The sequence below is a fragment of the Schistocerca nitens genome, chromosome 5 (assembly GCF_023898315.1).
Source record: "Schistocerca nitens isolate TAMUIC-IGC-003100 chromosome 5, iqSchNite1.1, whole genome shotgun sequence".
NCBI classification, from domain to species: domain Eukaryota; kingdom Metazoa; phylum Arthropoda; class Insecta; order Orthoptera; family Acrididae; genus Schistocerca; species Schistocerca nitens.
In genome coordinates this window covers 759229946-759250809 of record NC_064618.1, presented here as the reverse complement: position 1 = coordinate 759250809, position 20864 = coordinate 759229946, and the positions used below count along the sequence as shown (strand labels likewise).

Here is a 20864-nt window from a genome sequence, read left to right as displayed (position 1 = left end):
CACACCTACTACCTACAAGAAGGATATCAGAAGTGATCCACTAATCTATTGTCCAATATCATAGATAGCCAATTGTTGTAGAATCTTAGAATTTATTTTGAGCTCAAATGTAATGAGGTATCTTGAACAGAATGATGTCATCCATGCCAACAAGCATGGATTCCAAAAATGATCAACCATGTTAAACCCATTTCCCACTTTTCTCACCTGATTTACGCACAGTATCTCTTGATTTCCTAAAAGTATCTGACTCATTACCACATCCATGCTTATTATCAAAATTATGATCTATGGGGTATCAAGCAAAATTTGTGGCTGGACTGAGTATTTTTTGGTAGGGGGGATGCAGAAAGCGATCTTGGATGTAGAGTCATTGACAAATATAGAAGTAAATTTGGGTGTGCCTGAGGAAATTGTAATAACATCCCTGCTGTTCATGTTGTATATTAATAACCTTACAGACAGTGTTATTATACCCTCAGACTTTTTGCAGATGATGCAGTTATCCGTATTGAAGTACTGTCTGAAAGAAGCTGTAGAAATATTCAATCACACCTTGATAATATTTCAAAGTGTTGCAAGGATTTGCAATTTGCTTTAAATATCCAGAAATGTAAAATTGTGCACTCCACAAAATGAAAAACCAGAGTGTAATATGACTATAATATCAATGAGTCACAACCGGAAATGGTCAAGTCACATAAATAACCGGGTGTAACAATTTGTAGGAATATAAATGGAACAATCACATTGGTTTAATAATAGGTAATGCAGGTGGCAGACTGTGGTTCATTGGTAGAATACTAGGAAAGTACAATCAATCTACGAAGGAGGCTGCATACAAAACACTCATGTGTAACAACCAAGTACTTTACTCAAGTGTGTGGAACCCGTACCAAATAGAACTGAGAGTGCATATTGGACAAATACAAAGAAGCGTAGCATGAACTGTCACAGGTTTTGTTCAACACATGGAAAAGTGTCACAACGAAGTGGAAAGAACTGAACTGGCAGCTGCTTGAAGGCAGACACTAGCTATCCTATGAAAACCTACTTAGAAATATTCTGGACCCAACTCAAAGTGATGGAGCTAGGAATATATTACAACCCCGTACGTGTCACTTGCGTAAGGATCATGAAGACAAGATGAGACTGATTACAGCACACAAAGAGGCATTTAAGCAATCATTCTTCCCACACTTACATGTGACTGGATCAGGAAAAAGCCCTAACAACTGGTACAATAGAATGTACCATCTGCCACACACTTCACAGTGGGTTGCAGAGTATAGGCGTAGATGAAGATGCAGATTTATGGTGTCATATAGTGTGTTCCAGTAGTAAGATTACAAGGTTGACCATTGTGAATTTCAGTTATATCCAACTAAGAAGCTAGTTTGGAGCTGGCTTCATAGTTGGAGCACTACTGTGGACAACTGGAATTGCAACTGCAACGGCTGAGAGGCCTGTTGTTTTGAACACTACTGGTTGACAAAACAGTTCTATCTTGCTGTTTTCATGAGCAGCCCGATGAGCAATAAATCTGAGTCCTTGGTGGTGGATGAGAAACTTTGGAAATGTTTCACTTTGTTGATAAAGTCTGCTCTGCTGCTCATGAAATCTCAAAGATTGGTTCAGTCGGGATTGGACTTGTACAAGGCATGTAAACTAACACCTTGCTCCGGTGCTAAACAAATCACTATGTCTTGATTTAAGGATTCAGTCCATCGTTGGCTAAGTCAAGCATGTCATTAGAAGAAAAACCTGTTACAATGTAAGCATGACTCCAGTGGCACTGAATACAGGCAAAGCCCACAAAGCAAAATAAAAACAGTCCAAGAAATCTTACAGTTTGTGACACACTATCTTCATTCCCCCATAGACTCAATCCCTTCTTTCCCATCAACTTCACCTGGCCCTAATTAGCCCAGCATGTCATCACCCTCAACATTGACCTATGCCTCCCCAATGGCTCCATGAAGACCACTGTCCATATCAGACCCATGAACCATCAACATAAGCTATATTTTAATATCAGGTGTTCCTTCCACTAAAAAGTCTGTAACATATAGTCTGCTCACCCATGGACAGTACAGCTGGAGTAACAAGTAAAATCCTACCCAGTATGTTGAATGTCTTATGAAGATTTCCACAGACCAATATTACGCCTACCTCCAAACCTATTCCACAAACAGACCTCATATGTAATATCCACATGGACCTCTAATCCTCTGACCAACCCCCATGAACTACGTGCAATGAAATGACACCCTCATTACTTAGTATTACCCCAGCTGAAACAACGTAACAGCATTCTTCAACTAATCCACCATACAATCCTTCGTATCTCTCCCAAAGTGGTATTCTACCACCCACCCAGCCTATGATATATCCTGCTCTGTATTTATGCTGCACCTACTTCCAACCATGTATCACAGGGTTAACATCCCTGTGGAAGACTTAGGTGCAAAACCTTTTCAATGCACCCACCCAGAACATCCTGTTCCAATCCTGCTCAGGCATATCTTACCCTTTAGAATGCTGGGACATCTGTGAAAATAGCATATCATATAAAAGCTTTTCTGCAGGTTTTGCACAGCCTTCTGTGTGGGCATGACCACCATCCCATTGTCCATTCAAATGAATGGCCACTGGCGAACTTTGTTCAAGAGCACAGTTGATCGTCCACCAGAAGAGCATTATGTGCTTGATTTCAGTGGCAGCCATACAACCTGTAACTCTGTATCACCCCGAACACCAGCTTCTATGAATTAATAAATGTGAACTGTTCTCACAACACATCCTTCAAGCCTAACTGCCCTGGTCTTAAACTCTGCTAACCACCTCCAATCCTAGCTCCATTCCTCCCACTTCAATCAATCTCTACACATACTTTGACCCCCTCATCTCCCTTTTCCACTGCTTTCTCTGACTACCCCACCAATGCACAGGGACTGCACCATGATGAACTAACAGTAGCCATATTCCTATTCCTCACCCCAGTCAAGCTCTAGTGCTGGGACACTGAAATCAGCCAGGGAAATTTAGTGAGTCAGAGAGAGAGAGAGAGAGAGAGAGAGAGAGAGAGAGAGAGAGAGAGAGAGTTTTACCCCTTCCATTATTTATATTCCATTCAAGTCTCACCATTATCATGATTTTAAAGCTTTTCCTAAAAAAGTTCTGGATTATTTTTGTGTCCCTTGCTAATTTAATACATTTACTTGGCAGTTAATTGTCATTGGTTTAGTTTTACACACTGCACTTTTGAAATATCTACCACTCTTCTACACTCAAAAGCTCCATAATTCTTCATTTTCAAACCTTCTGAGTTCCACTGAATGGGTTTTGCATTACCTACTGATCACAGTTCTCTGGTGCCTACATTCATTCACTACTCTAACCCACTACAGCATTTAATTCCTTTAAAAAAAAAAAAAAAAAAGCTTCAAATGAGTCAAAATATCCCATACTCCGTTAAAATATCCCATACTCCGTTAACAATTTTTTACCAAGCGCTATTTTAGTAATTTCTTTGTACCACACCAATCTTCCATATACAATGAAATACATACATTTAAGTTTTTAATTTCAGAAAATTCTTTTTTACAAAATCTTGGGAGTCTTGGGAGCGTAATTAATGCTGATCGTGTTTAAGACATACGTTTCCCTCATTCTTCAAATGTATGTTGGCAGTGCATATTCGATGTTTCAGAAATCTTTATTATTTATTGTTATGGAGAAACCAAAATACATATCAATATACGACTTACTTGCAAAGAGTGTTGTCCCACTGCAGTGTGCGAATATTCATTAACATTGTCCTTGAGGCATTGGTAACATCAGTTATGTGAAGACCACCGTTAGGCCCTCCTGTAAGATTCTATGAAATAAAATCAGATTGACAAACAAGGAAAATAAACTGAAAACTCTGCATTGCATACAAATAGTACACAATATTGGACCAATGGAAAGATACAACTTGCAATGAAATTAAGGGGGTTTAGTAGTGAACTATGGTACATTAATAAAGATTACACAACCTATACAATTCTGTTTATAATGAATATCAGCATAGTTTTCAATGCAAGTTACAGCTAGTTTAGGAAAATGAGCCCTTAAAATGCATAAAAGAGTTAGTCCACTCCGAACAGACTTGTCACTGTCCCTTTTTCATCTACATGCTATCTGACTCATGACAGCAGGGAATTAGTAGAGATAAATTACAGACCATAAACAATGAATAAATTTTCATCTCCCAAGATCACTAAAATCATTTATTCATACAGGTTACCGCTTTCAGTAATTCTCTTTTGTTATATGTGCAATATCTCAGAAACAAACTAGACATTCTACAAATATTCGTAGAGGATCACTTGCCACATGTACTAGTAATAACAGAACATGGGCTAAAACGCAATGAAATAATATATTATAGATTAGGTTACATACTAGCAAATAGTTATTGTAGGCAAAACCATAAAGGTGGTGGTGTGGTAGTTTATGTCAATAAGGATATAGAAGCAAAAAAAAAAAATCCTTTCTTGAACACCTCACCAAAGAAGGATCAATTGAAATGACAGGTATTGTACTCCACAGTAATGATTTTAAGTTACCAAAGAATAAAGTGATTGCAGTATATAGGCCACCAAATGCTGATGTTATGCTGTTTATGGATAAACTTTGTAGTGTTATTGGTCAGGCCGGTTGTAATGACCTTAATATATTAGGTGACTTTAATATATATGCAAACTCCAATAGTATAGTAAACTTGAAACTCAGTGATATACTGACCTCATACAATCTTGTAAATATAGTGAACTCTGACACCAGAGTGACAGACACACGTTCCACTAGAATAGATTATGTTATAATCCACAAAGATGTTATAGATAAGGTAAATTACAGTGACTTAGATTTTCTTTATTCTGACCACTTCTGTCAGGTGATAGAATGCAACAATTCAGTTGTGCATAAAATAACAAAAATTGTGCTACAGAAACGAATGCTGAATACCTCAAATATGAATGCTCTTAAGGACAAACTAGCGAATGAGAAATGGGATTCTGTGTACCGTGTAAAAGGGTTGGATGAGAAATGGAATGAATTCTACTCAACCCTACTCCATCATTATGAATATAGTTTTCCAGTCAGAGAAATCCAATAGGTAGTTAAAAATGGAAGTAATCCTAGACTAAAACTCCCAACAAATCTGATTATGCTCCGGCAGTAAGTACATGATCTAAACCAGCTTTATAAAGCTACTACTATGTAGGTTTTCAAGGAAAAATACAATAGGGCTAAGCAAACTTTTAAAACTGAAATTGTTAACCTAAGGAAGCATATTAACAGCAAAACAATAGAACAGTCTGACAACATAAGCAAAGCATCTTGGAAACCGATTGACAAATACTGAAAATGTCCCAACAAGATGAACATGTAACCGCTCAGCACAAGACATGATGGTAACATTATAAAAGACCCAGATACTATATGTAATATTTTTAATAACTACTACATTTCTGGTGAACAATCAATCCATATTATAGATCCACAGGTAGAGACTCGATGCCATCTCACCCAGTGTACCAAATTTGAATTTGTGGAAGTGAATGAGCAGGAGGTTCGCAGGGCAATATACATGCTAAAGAAAAAATTTTCATCTGGATGGGGTGGTGTATCCAGTGCTATTACTAAAGCGTGCTTAAAAGAAATCTGTAAACCTCTTACTCACCTGATTAATTGCAGCATTAGAGAAAACATGTATCCAACAGTTCTAAAAATGTGTTTAGTGAAACCAGTTTATAAAAAGGGAAGTAAGGAAGATGTCTCCAACTACAGACCAATGTCATTAATTCCCACTTTTAGTAAGATATTCGAAAGCATTATCCTTTCTCAGCTAAGTGCCTTTTTCACAAAACAACCTGCTTGTAGATTCGCAGCATGGCTTCAGAAAAGAGCTAAGTACAACCACAGCAGTTACACAGTTCATCCATGAAGTTTACTGTCTGTTGGACCAGAAGATGCAGACTGCAGGTATATTTTTGGACCTGACAAGAGCATTTGATACGGTAAAACATAGCGTACTTCTTAGAAAGCTTAAATCTTATAGTATTGGGGATCAAGTCATGAATCTTCTAACCACATACCTGCTGAATCGTAAGCAAAGCACTAAATTGTCATACAAACTAGATAATAAAATCATGAACTCCCAGTCCACCAGTGAACCTGTATTACAAGGTATACCACAGAGCTCAATCCTTGCCCCCCGTTTCTCTTCCTTATTTATATTAACGACATTGCACAACCCATTAACTCCCATATTGTAAGCTATGCAGATGACACATCAATCTTATTCTATGGGAGTGAATCTAATGAGCTAGAATCTCTTGCTACTAGTGGTGTAACAAAAGTAACAAAATACTACAATGATCAGGGACTCTGGTGAATGTCACCAAATCTCAACTACTGACATTTAAAACAGGCAGTTCTCACCACAACAATATGAATAGTGTTTGTAATATCTCTGCAACAGAAAATGGTAACTGTAAATTCCTGGGTGTGTATGTTGATGAAAATTTGCGGTGGACATACCACATTAATTTCATATGTGGAAAAGTCAGTAGTGCCATATATCTCCTCAGCCAGCTCGCAAAGACAGTTTCTAGCCAAGCACTGAAATTAGTATATTACGGAACACTTTACCCCTTTCTCAATTACGGAATTGAAATGTGGGGCTGTGCAACTGATGCACATTTAAAAAGAATACTACTACTACAGAAAAGGGCAATAAGACATATACATGGGATGGGACATAGAGATTCATGTTGTGAAGTGTTTGTGCAGCAAAAATATCTGACAATATATTCTCTGCACATCTTCAAAATAGTTGTATTTTTTGTAAGTCAACCAAGAGAAGCTATCAAGGGCAATAATTTACATGATCACAACACTAGAACAAAGTTTAACTATTTCCGTAACAGAACAATGTTAAAAATGACTGATAGAAGTCCATATATCAGTGGTATGATTTGGTATAACAAGCTACCAAACTCTCTAAGAACGTACACGGGAAATGTTTTTAAAACAAAATTAAAATCTTTTCTAATAGAAAAATGTTTATATTCTATCAATGAATTTTAAGATAGTGATTGTAACATGAGGCATTAGCATATCAGTTGTAATGTGATAAATGTAAAAAATAGACATAAGAATTGACAGCTACAGAATATAGTGTATTTTATAAGTGTAAATATAACCATAGTATTAAGTCTGATGTTTGCAAAAGCCATAATTACGATGGCTCCACGCAAAGAAAATGCAAATAAATAAATAAATATTTGGATCTATGTTTACTTCGTTACACAGCCTTCTCCTTGACTACAGTAAGTGGTGCTATACAATGTATGTCCATGTTGGTATCATGAGTTATACTCGAGGTTGGTATATCAGTTTTAAAATAACAGTTATAGACACACATATTAGTGTACTGTTTTACAAGTGTGTGTACATAGCTGTTTGCATAGTACCACTTAATGTACTGAAGGAGAAGGTTATGCAATGATGCAAACTTAGAACCAAGATGGGAACAGAGAATTGCCGAAACTGGTCATCTATATGAAAAAATGATCTTAGCAATCTCGGCAGCTGAAAATTTATTCAGTATTCACAGTACTACAGATTGCCCCACACTCACAATGTCAGAAGTGTATAAGCATTCAACTTACCATACTCAAAATAGACAGAAATATTAAAAACCTACCCATATGAGCCAAGTGTCCACAGTGCCAAATAAACATGACTTATTCTTAACTGCCTCTCGTACTTCAGGAACATTGTCCATCATCCATTTCAGTTTCAGAGCACTGAAATAAGTGCTTACTGGAAGCCCACACAACGGTTTGAAGTAGTCTTGATTCCTGTCACGTACATTTTTTAATAAGTCATCAACTGTCTCTGTATTTCTTACATCAAGCCAGACTGGAAAGTCAAGAGTTCGAGAGTCAATCAGTTTTTGTATGCAATCGTGTGGACAATACTAAGCACATGGTTTCACACAAACAAACATCAAACAACAAAATTTGACACTATCAAATTGGAGAACACAATCTGTTTTGGAGAAATTTTCGTCTTTTTTTTTTTCCACAGTTATCTTGATCTGCATTGGACTTACAATCCAGTTGATGTCATGTGACTTTATGTCATAAACTTGTTGTTAAGTGACTGAGATGGGTATTAAATGAGTGTTTGATGTGTTACTTTTGTAATAAGATACTAGTTCTAAGTTGACTCATAAGATATTGTTATGGTAAACCATTGTACATCTTTTCCTATGCAATCAAGAAAATTGTAAATACAGAGTTATGATCAATAATAAAGGTGAGCTAAATAAACTCAAGATAAAATCCAAACTATGAGAGTAACAACCAACATGGAAACATTAGAGCATGAGGAGTTACCTTACTGACAATAGATTCAGCTTCTGAAGCAACATCAATCTGAAAAGATAATGCTGAACATCAACACATTCTTGAAATTTTATGAGGTTTTGGGATTCCAGACGGATCACGTTGACTTCTTGCGACAACATTTCGGCTGGCAACCGTCCAGCCATCTTCAGGTGAGTGTCCGTCACTGGAGACTGCTAATTCCCAATGTCAGCTTTATAGAAAAAATTGGCACAGAGACACATGCGCATTGGCAGCTATCGCAGGAGCATCCTCTATTGAAATCCGCGCCATCTACAATTTCTATTCCATTTGTGGGACACACGGAAATGCACATTGGTAAAACTAGAAGTCCGCCCTCTGTCAGAATGCAAGCTCATGTCACTTGAAACAAACGTCAGATGTCACCAGACATGTCCTTATGAATTTAATGTTTTCTCTCAGTAGAAATTAAGGAGATCACCGGGTCCCAAGCCTTCTCCAGATGGAAGCCGCCATCACGATTTATATGATCTTGTGCTAGACATATTTCCTCATATTCTTTAATTACTGAATCCCTAAAGGATTTTCCGGGGCCAAGATTTTTGTGGTCAAATAATCCATAGAGTGTCCTGTGGTAATACAATGTTCAGCTGCAGCCAACTTAATGGACTGGGAATGGTGCGTGTGGCACCCACTTTCAATGCACCTTTCATGTACTGTGCATATCGTCTGACCTATGTAAGCTTTCCAACAATGGCAAGGAAGTTTGTAAATTCTGGCCTTCTGCAAATTTACACAACTCCTTGCCAGTGTGGCAAACCTTACACAGTCCATATAATACACACAGTACATGAAAGGTGCATTGAACATGAATGCCACACTCGCCTTTTCACAGTCCACTAAGCTAGCCGTAGTTGAGCACTGTATTACTGCACGGTGCTCCATGGAGTATTCTGCCATAAAAATCTTGGCCCTGGTGAGATCCTTTAGGGATTCAGTAATTAAAGAATCTGTGGACATACACCTAGCACAAGATCATATAAATTGTGGCGGCATCTTCCATCTGGACAAAATTTGGGACTCTGTGATCTCGTTAATTTCTTCTGAGAGAGAGAGAATTTCTTTCATGACACATCTGGCGACATCTGGTATTTGTTTTTAGTGATGCAAGGGCGCATTCCCATAGAGGGAGGAGATGCAGTTTCACCATACGCCTGAGTGCAACAAATGGAAAAATATTTGTAGAGGCTGCAGATTTCGATACACTCCTGTGACAGCTGCCAATGTGCTTGCACCTCCGTGCCAACTTTTGCTATAAAGCTGACACAGAACTAGCAGTCTCCAGTGGTGAGTGCTCACCTGAAAGTGGTTGGATGGTTGCCAGCCGAAATATTGTAGCAAAAGGCAACATGATCTGGTTACAGTCCCAAAATCTCATAGAAGCTGCAGTATGCCGGGAAAACTTCAAGAATCACATTCCTGAAATTGATTTTTTTCACCATTTTGTTTTCACTTCTGTAATTTCTATGCAATTGGACTGATGTTGTAAAGACACAATTTCCAGCGTTATAAAATACCCATATCTTATTATAAAGAAAAAGAGAATCACTGTACACCTGGAATTATATAACACCAGAATGAAAAGTAATACTGAAAACAACAACAATAAACATAGATCACAATAATTTGCTTCACTTTAAAAAAAATCTTTGTAATGGACAAGGAAAAAGGAAATTGTCAACTGTGGTGTAAGAGAAAATAGGACACTGTTACACCAATGTTCTTACTGCCCCGAGCAAATACAGGTGAAAAGCTGAAGTAATTACAATTAAGGCACGTCAAGTCAGTTGATTCGAAATTTTATATCCTGTTTTTGTCTGACATAATTGTTTATTACATGATTGATTGTTTATTCTGTTGTGTGTCAAGACCGAAAGTGATTTAACACACTGATGGTAGAATCTACATTGCGGCAGCCACAGGTGATGTATTTGCCCACTGCCACATCTGAAGCAAGAAAATCCTAGCAGTGACTGTTGCTAATCACAGATTTTTCTTGGGCACTAACTCATACAATTGTAATTAAATGAAAAAATGAAAATCTGTATATCTCTAATAGAAATGTAATCATGTAGTGAGTCAGAATTTCCATTGATGGCATTCATACAGTCTTTTGTACTACCATAAAAATAAATGTGTTATGAGTTGAAAGTTAATTTCACTATATACTTATTTTCAGAGTAGGAAACATAGTTCTACTTTAAGAAGATGATTTAACGACAGTTCATATGCTGTACATGCACGCAATTCCAAACAAATTACAAAAGAATTTTGGAGTTTGGTTCATTTTATTGAGAAAGCTAATGCAATCTGAGATAAATGAGTTCTGGTGTGGATTTCAGTGATTATATATATAAATAAAACATTTTAGACTGATGACCATAAGAATAACCCATTTTTACAGCAATGAGTGATTGCAATTTTTTTCCGATCCAGTCAAATCCTGATAAAACAGAGCAGTGATTTTAATAGGGAAATATTTCAATAATTTACTTCATAAATTTGTTTTGGCTAACGGCTGATATCTGTATATTGGGCATGGTCACACTTATTTAATTAAAAAAGCAAATTATTTTAAACTCAATACTTTTGAACAGAAGCATTACATTGCACACACACACACACACACACACACACACACACACACACACACACAGAGAGAGAGAGAGAGAGAGAGAGAGAGAGAGAGAGAGAGAGAGAGAGAGAGGACACTGGAGAGACTAAAACTGGAGAATCCACTGAAGAGGGCTCAACTGAGCTGATTGGGTGTGGAAGCAGGCGAGTAGCCGTATAGCCGTAGCCTGCAACCATTGACGACTTTGGTAAGAGATAAGGGACAGACCTGCTAAAAACACGGGCTGCAGATGGTGACAACGAGACATTGCGACTTGGTGGTTGCAGCTCAGAGCAGATGATGACAACCAAACATCGCAACCTGAAGGTGGTAGTGTGGCATATTTTCTGTCTGGGGCCCTACACCATGTTCCAGCTAACAGTTTACCACTAACCTTATCTGGCGAGTTCAGTTAATGTAGGCAGTGAAACAGATGTGCAGTCTCGCATAAAACTATAAGGCAAAGTGTTTTGAGTGCCTGACAAGTTAGTTTAGTTATTACATATTTGCACTGTGAAGTATACAAACTACAATTAGTCATCATGTCTGAGGAAAGCTTTCATGAGGAGAACACTGGAAATTGTTGCCTAAAATAGTATCAAAATCACGGTCACATTTCCAAACCATTTCTATGGTGAACTGGTACTTTCTTCTTTCTATTTCCAGCCATATGTTTCGCGAATGCATTGGACAGATTACCTTTTTTCCCAATCCACTAAGTCTATAATGTGGTGTGGTTTTGTTCTTGACCACTTGTAGATTTAACAAACAAAACCCATATTTGTGCACATGTATCAATGATAAGGACAGACTGTCTAACCATTGATTTTACCTAGCAAAATTACCTTTGCCACCTGAGCAAGTCCAGTCTTATTGGATTCACTTTGCAGAAGGGCAGCAGTGGCAGGATTACTCCCATTCGTTTTTCCCAGATTTGCTTTCCTTTGAGCACTCAGCAGCCTATTTGCTTAGTCAAGAAACTTGTAGACATGGGCAATTTGCTCTCTCGTGTTCAATCTTTCAATAATAGGCACATGCCAATGCTAAACACTCAGGAGCCTTGTAGCCTGGCCGTCTGCAACAAGTGCAGTGCACTTTGGCAATGAATGCACATCTACTGGGTTTACCCGGGTGGAACAGTGGATGAACTGCCAGGACTCCTCATTTAGAAATGCAAGTTGTACTTGGCAAAGCACACTTCACCTCAGCACTTATGTGTGGGTCAATCTCATAAACAAATACATCTACAAAGCGAGCATCTGCTTTGCTGAGTGGTAGCTCATTCTCTTCATCATTGTCCCACGGTACATACATACAGCGTGATACTGCTCTCTTTCGGTTAGCAAAATGCTCTAAATCATCTCCACAATTTTGATTCAGGATGGAAAGTTTTTCTCTACAGCAGGTAATATGCTTATCTCTGCGTCTACCAATTAGCCCTTTTGCAACAATGTCAAATGCACTGGTATTTTGCAGTCTTTCCACAGAATTTACATAAGCACATGCCTCCAGCAACTCCTACCAACAATTCATAACCCCATGCCGAAAGTTTCTCTGCCTCCATTAAATTCTGTATGAAAGTGTAGACTTTTTGCCTGGTTTACCTGAGTAAGTGGGAACCCACAAACCCATTGCAACATCAATTACTAAGCAGTATGGTACCAGCACGGGAACCCAGGATATGGGGAAGCAAGGCTAACAGCAGGCACAGTGCTGCTTTGTGGTGTCACACTCATTAATGCCTCATTCAGACGCCTCCGCAGATCTTCATTCTCCACTGTGAGTTGCTCCAGCCTTGCTTGCATTTCTGGATCCATTTCCAGCTAGCCCTATGGCCTAGTGGTGGACATCCCTTTGAACTACAAGTATCAAACAAACAACCAAAAAGTCTTTGGTGGCAGCTATTGGTGATATCTCTGGCAGTATTGGCCCAGGTGGTATCATCTCCCTAAAAGCAAAGTTGGTGACTTATACTTGCTGATAGATGAAACAACATGGCAGTGTCAAGCAGCAGCACATCGTTTCCTATGCTAGGGTGGGTACATACAACAGCTCAAGGTAGACTGTGGCATGCAGCCCGAAATGACTGCACTAACCCCTCGTCTATTGCATCGCAGCACAGAGCCAGACAGCCCTACACAAGAATTTCACACATCCACTCGTGGCTTCGTAATTTGTACGTAGAACTTCAAATCTGAAAACTGGATGAATTCGGCATTCTGATTCTGATGCCAGTTTGTACACCCCCTCAGTGGTGAAGTTAGGACTGGAAAGTGGTGTGGGCCTGTAATTAATATACAGTACTCAGGTTTAGAAAAGAAATCAGTTTCTTTGCTAATAGGGATTACATTGTGAGGATTGCCAAAGGCAATATAATGGTAAGAGAGATTTAGGAACCAGGTTTTAAACTGTAAGAAATTTTCAGGGGCAGATGTAAACTCTGACCACAATATATCGGTTATGAACTGCAGATTAAAACTGAAGAAACTGCGAAAAGGTGGTAATTTAAAGAGATGGGATCTGGATAAACTGAAAGAACCAGAGGTTGTAGAGAGTTTCACAGAGAGCATTACAGAACAATTGAGAAGAATGGGGGAAAGAAATACAGTAGAAAAAGAATGGGTAGCTTTGAGAGATGAAATAGTAAAGGCAGCAGAGGATCTAGTAGGTAAAAAGATGAGGACTAGTAGAAATCCATGGGTAACGGAGGAGATTTTGAGTTTAACTAATGAAAGGAGAAAATATAAAAATGCAGTAACTGAAGTAGGCAAAAAGGAATACAAACGTCTCAAAAATGAGATCGACAGGAAGTGCAAAATGGCTAAGCAGGGATGGCTAGAGGACAAATGTAAGGATGTATCACTAGGGGTAAGATAGACACTGCCTACAGGAAAATTAAGAGATCTTTGGAGAAAAGAGAACCACTTGTATGAATATCAAGACCTCAGATGGAAAACCTGTTCTAAGCAAAGAAGGAAAAGCAGAAAGGTGGAAGGAGTACATAGAGGGTCTATACAAGGGCTACGTACTTGAGGGCGATATTACAGAAATGGAAGAGGACGTAGATGAAGATGAAATGGGAGATATGATACTGCGTGAAGAATTTGACAGAGCACTGAAAGACCTAAGTCGAAGCAAGGCCCCGGGAGTAGACAACATTCCATTAGAACTACTGATAGCTTTGGTTGAGCAAGATGTTACTGATAGCCTTGGGTGAGCAAGATGTATGACACAGGTGAAATACCCTCACACTTCAAGAAGAATATAATAATTCCAATCCCAAAGAAAGCAGGTGTTGACAGGTGTGAAAATTACCGAACCATCAGTTTAATAAGTCACGGCCGCAAAATACTAACAAGAATTGTTTACAGACGAATGGAAAAACTGGTATAAGCCAACCTGGGGGAAGATCAGTTTGGATTCTGTAGAAATGTTGGAACACGTGAGGTAATACTGACCCTACAACTTATCTTAGAAAATAGATTAAGGAAAGGCAAACCTACGTTTCTAGCATTTGTAGACTTAGAGAAAGCTTTTGACAGTGTTGATTGGAATACTCTCTTTGAAATTCTGAAGGTGGCAGGGGTCAAATACAGGGAGCGAAGGGCTATTTACAATTTGTACAGAAACCAGACGGCAGTTATAATAGTCGAGGGGCATGAAAGGGAGGCAGTGGTTGGGAAGGGAGTGAGACAGGGTTGTAGCCTATCCCCGAGGTTATTCAATCTTTATATTGAGCAGGCAGTGAAGGAAACAAAAGAAAAATTTCGAGTAGGTATTAAAATCCATGGAGCAGAAATACAAACTTTGCAGTTTGCCGATGACATCACAGACAGCAAAGGATCTGGAAGAGCAGTTGAACGTAATGGACAGTGTCTTGAAAGGATGATATGAGATGGACATCAACAAAAGCAAAATGAGGATAATGGAATGTAGTCGAATTAAATCAGGTGATGCTGAGGGAATCAGATTAGGAAATGAGACACTTAAAAGTAGTAAATGAGTTTTGCTATTTAGGGAGCAAAATAACTGATGATGGTCGAAATAGAGAGGATATAAAATGTAGACTGGCAATGGCAGGGAAAGCATTTCTGAAGACGAGACATTTGTTAACATCGAGTATAGATTTGCGTGTCAGAAAGTCACTTCTGAAAGCATTTGTATGGAGTGTAGCTAAGTATGGAATTGAAACATGGATGATAACAAGTTTAGACAAGAAGAGAATAGAAGCTTTCAAAATATGGTGCTACAGAAGAATGCTGAAGATTAGATGGGTAGATCACATAACTAATGAGGAGATACTGAATAGAATTGGGGACAAGAGGAATTTGTGGCACAACTTGATTAGAAGAAGGGATCAGTTGGTAGCACATGTTCAGAGGCATCACAGGACTACCCATTTGGTATTGGAGGGCAGTGTGAAGGCTACAAATCATAGAGGGAGACCAAGAGACAAATACACTAAGCAGATTCAGAAGGGCGTAAGTTGCAGTAGTTACTCGGAGATGAAGAAGCTTGCATAGGATAGAGTAGCATTGAGGGCTGCATCAACCCAGTCTGTGGACTGAGGACCACAACAACAACAATATATTCTTCATCGACTTGTAACAGAGGCAGTGCCCAGCATTTCAAAACACTTGCAGTCTGAAAAATCAGTACCGATCAGTAGTGATGTACCATAGTAATTTTCAATTATTGGCACTTTATACGCTTTCTGATTTCTTTATGAATATAATTTCTTTATTTTTATATCCATAGCCTTTATTGATAGTTAATCTTATTTGTTACAACAAATAAATCAAAGATTTATGCTCATAATAAGCAGTTATGGCTGAAAGTTACAGACATGTTTGATTGCAAAGATTATTAATAAACGCAATTAAATGGAAAAGAAAGACCTCTATCAGGCTCATGTGATGCTATATGCATTACACCAAACAAGTTATGGCATGGAGGAGTATATTACCAAACAACACACTATCAGTCATATAGGAAGTTCATAACATCATGAAACAAATCATGAAAAACCTATTAAAACATTTCTCAAACAATTACACTGCAGTGCGCCTGATAACATAGCAAAATACTGCATATGGTAGAAAGTGGATTAACTAACCTCCATCAAAATAGTTCATCAAAGACACAATGAGATGCCCGAGTTCAGAAAGAAAGTGTAACTAATTGTAGGTGCTTATGGTTATTTTTAGGAGGGTGGCCCAGAAAGATTAACTGTACTTCTGTTGGCAACAGATGCTTCGAGACTTTGCACAAGTGTTTGTGAATGTTCCCCACAGTTTCTTTCTCTGCAGTGAGAAATTCAATGACAGCATGTTGCCTATAATGTACATTACCTACAGATACCATTTTGAAATGGTCCTGAGGCTACTCTATCTGTCAGAAACAACAAGCAATTAGCGTGCAGTCTTGTGCTATACGGATCTGGTGATATGTTAGAACTTCTGCAGTCCGCGCAGAAAACACCTGTATATGAAAAACTCATAATAGGACATAACCAAGAAATTGCACGCTAAAAACTTCAAATAATACACACACAATGTTTTGCTTTCATAGCATTGTTTTCAGCTGAGAAAAAAAAAGTGGTGCATTACTTTCTGAGCAACCGCCATAGATAATGCAAAGACTGATGTAGTTTATAAAAAGGTGAGAGATTAGGATTGCATTGTCTCTCATCCAACTTCAAAATTGGCACGCGTTAAAATGATACATGTTTTTAAACTTACCTATTGCATTGTACAAAGGCTTTCCAGTTTTTGGGTCCCATACTATGGTTGTCTCCCTCTGATTTGTTATTCCAATGGCCACAATGTCGGCAGGATCAATGTCCAGCTTTTTCAGATTCTCTACAGTCTCATTTATACATTCCTTCACTGCAGATAAAATTGCTACTGGATCCTGTTCAACCCATCCCTCACGAGGGCAGTCTTGTGCTATACGGATCTGGTGATACGTTAGAACTTCTGCAGTCCGCGCAGAAAACACCTGTATATGAAAAACTCATAATAGGACATAACCAAGAAATTGTAATTGAGAAGAAAAAGTAAATCTTTTGCCAATAAAAAACCAATTATACACATCTGATTTCCAGAGTCCTCAAATTTAACTCATTTTGTGTGAATACAATACAGTAGTCATGGGTGGAAACAAATAATGTAAGGAGCAAAGATGTATAGCTGAGTCACTGAGTGGTGGACTAGGGTGTCAACAAGACTGAACCTGAAGCTAAGCTTCTGGACAGTGAACTTCTTTTATAAGACAGAGAGAGAGAGAGAGAGAGAGAGAGAGAGAGAGAGAGAGAGAGAGAGAGAGAGAACCGTGGGGGTGGGGGGTGGGGGGGTGGGGGGCGCACGCGCGCTTATCTCCACTTCAATCATTGAGTGAGTGATTACGATTACTGCTGCCACATCAAATAGAATCAATCTACGCAGGAAACCTGCTCAACATATTCCCTATTTTCCTGTTGTCACTATATTCAAGACACAGGACTCAGGTGCAATAAAAGCATGTTATTTATGGCAACGATCTTAAATGCCTTTAACTCTCAACATAAGAAAGAACATGTTAATCTATTTGTTACAACATCCTGACTCTGCTCAGAGTTTCTTTTCCATAACTTGACATCTAATCTACCCAAACCAATCTAAAATACTTTCAAGACAGCACCGAGTGGGCAACAATAATATCTTGAAAGACAAACAATAAATTTTCTCCTTCTGTCTTCAACAGCAACAGGTATACATTTTTCCATAAATTACTGTATAAATATTCTCCTACACTGTACAGACCTGAAAAACATCAAAACAATTTGAAACTGAACAAGAACTCTGACATCTGCTCAGTTTAACTCAAAAAAAGAAAAAAAGAAAGAAATGCAGTTTATGCAATACACAGCTTCCCACATTTTTCTCTTAATCTTGTTAACAAGAGGTGTCAAGCTAAAAGAGTTTTTCTTGATCTTGCTAAGGCATTTGTTATAGTTACAGTATCCTGCTGCAAAACATTTGTACCTAAGAAATAAGGGTAATTTCTCATACTTTCTTTAAAAGTCATCTTAAAAACTGAAAGTTAGCTGCTCAGTTCTTTGGATCATTATTGTGATCTCTCCTTATGATATGGAACAATTCAATTTTACATTTATATTGCATATTGTTCCCAGAAGTGTGACGGGCTCAAAGACTTTTTTAAGTAATAGGGACCAGTTCATTGCACTCAGTGGTGAGTGTTCATCCAATGCAAGGGTATCATCAGGAGTGCCCCAGTGAAGTGTAATAAGACCACTCCTCTTCTCCATATACATAAATGATCTAATGGACAGTGTGAGCTGCAATCTGTGACTGTGTGCTAATAATGATGGGGTGTACAGGGAGCTGTCATAGCTGAGTGATTGTAGGAGGATATAAGGTGACTTAGACAAAATTTTAGTTTGTGTGATGATTGGCAGCTAGCTCTAAATGTACAAAAATGTAAGTTAATGCAGATCAGTAGGAAAAACAATTTCACAATGTTCAAATACAATATTTATAGCGTGTTTCTTGATGCAAAAGTGTCAATTAAATATCTAGGCATAATGCTGCAAAGCGATATGATATGGAACGATTCTGTAAGGACTGTTGTACGTAAGGTGAATGGCTAACTTCACTTTACTGGGAGAATATATAAAGCAGACTGCACATAGAACACTAATGTGACTAATTCTTGATTACTGTTCATATGTCTGGGATCCACACTAGGTCAGATAAAAGGAAGGTATCAAAGCAACTCAGGTGCGGGCCACAAGATATTTTACTGGTAGGTTCGATCAACATGCAAGGATTATAGAGGTGCTTCAGGAACTCAAATGTAAATCCCTGGAGGGAAGGAAACATTCTTTTTGAAGAACAATGTTGAGAAAATTCAAAGAACCAGCATTTGAAGCTGACATCAGAATGAGTGTACTGCACCAATGTACAATTTGCATAAGAACCATGGAGATAAGAGAAATCAGAGCTCATGTGGAGACAAATAAGACAGTCATTTTTCCCACACTCTATTTATGAGTGGAATGGGAAAGGAAATGGTTAGTTGATATGCTAGGTACCCTCTGCCACCATACAGTGGCTTGTGGAATATGTATGTAGATGCAGAGGTTTAGAAATCCTAAACCTTACCAGCCCTTTTCCTTTAGCTACTGACTCTGAAAGCTTGCACATTCCCATACTTTTATGTGTGTTTTCTCCTGCCACCTCTTCAAATATTTACTTATGCATTTATTTTTCCTAACAAGGTTTAAGTCTTCGGCCTATTCCTTCATCTTACAAGGAAGAATCTTCCACCACCAGGACAACCAGGACAACCAGAACAACAACAACAGTTGAGTACAGTCTGAAAAAACAACATTCTTGACACGTGCAAATAATGATATTAACAGATATGCATGACAGCAGGGCATAAAGAATGAAAAGAACTTATCTGGTTTGAGGAAGAGCAAGGAATAGCGGAATGTTAGCAGAAGAGAGAGAAAGGACAATGAGGGGGACAGAAATACATAGGGGAATAGATAAGTAGAAGCATGTTGTTAATCTGATATAAATACTGGTTCGCTGTTGCTCAAGACAATAGGTTGGATATACTGATGGGGAAACTACATGGATGATAACAGGAAAAGCTTTAGGCCTACTCTCTTGTTGAATGCAGTGTGTATTTGGAGAAATGTTCACTGATCAACAGTCATTGTGATTAAGGACAACTGTGGCTTACTAGGGTTCAGTTTTGAGACCAAGGTTTTGTGCTTATTATACTGAAAAAATGTCATCATTCATGCCTAATATGGTAGAAGCCATCTGTTCTTAGGTTTGGCAACAGATACAATTGTATGTCACCAACATACAAGTGATAGTTACAAGCTGGCCGTGTGGCATCGCCCGCTCTGCCTGTGAGTGGACATGTGGCTGCTCCTTCAGCAAGGTCCGAGTAGGCACACGGGGGGAGGGGTTTATTATTGATTGGGAGTTCCAACGTTAGGCGGTTGATGGAGCCCCTTAGGGAAATAGTGGAAAGGTCGGGCAAGAAGGCCAGTGTTCACTCTGTCTGCTTGCCGGGGGGTCACATCCGAGATGTGGAGGAGGTCCTTCTGGCGACGATAGAGAGCACTGGGTGCACCTGACTGCAAATTGTTGCTCATGTCGGAACCAATGACTTCTGCCGTCTGGGTTCAGAGGTCATCCTCAGTTCATACAGGCAGTTGGCAGAGTTGGTGAAGGCGGAAAGCCTCACTCATGGGGTGGAATCTGAGCTAACTACTTGTCGTATCGTCCCCAGAACCGATCACAGTCCTCTGGTTTGGAGCCGAGTGGAAGGCTTAAACCAGAGGCTCAGACGATTCTGCGGAGATCTGGGGTGCAAATTTCTCGACCTCCGCTACCGGGTGGAGAAATGTACGGTCCCCCTGAATAGGTCAGGCGTGCACTACACGCAGGAAGTGGCTACAAGGGTAGCGGAGTACGTGTGGAGTGCACATGTGGGTTTTTTAGGTTAGAGAATTCCCTCCCTAGGTCCGACAAGATGCCTCCTGAGATGCGACAAGGTAGGAGTAGGCAAAATGCAACAGGGAATAACAATATTAATGCGCTAATAGTAAACTGCAGGAGCATCTATAGAAAGATACCAGAACTGCTCTCATTAATAAACGGTCACAATGCCCACATAGTACTAGGGACAGAAAGTTGGCTGAAACCAGATGTAAACAGTAATGAAATTCTAAACTCAGA

General features: G+C 38.8%; 1 protein-coding gene across 2 annotated transcripts in view; it reads right to left on the bottom strand.

Moving 5' to 3' along the window:
• The window catches only part of LOC126259564 (glycerol kinase-like), a 155703-nt gene that overhangs the window by 128018 nt on the left and 6821 nt on the right, over positions 1-20864 (bottom strand). For both annotated transcript variants that reach the window (XM_049956463.1, XM_049956462.1), the window contains 3 exons: positions 16842-17100; positions 7760-7977; positions 3771-3880 (listed from right to left, as the gene is read on the bottom strand). In XM_049956463.1, coding sequence (XP_049812420.1) covers positions 3771-3880; positions 7760-7977; positions 16842-17100 — 587 coding nt within the window. The remainder of the gene's footprint in view (positions 1-3770; positions 3881-7759; positions 7978-16841; positions 17101-20864) is intronic.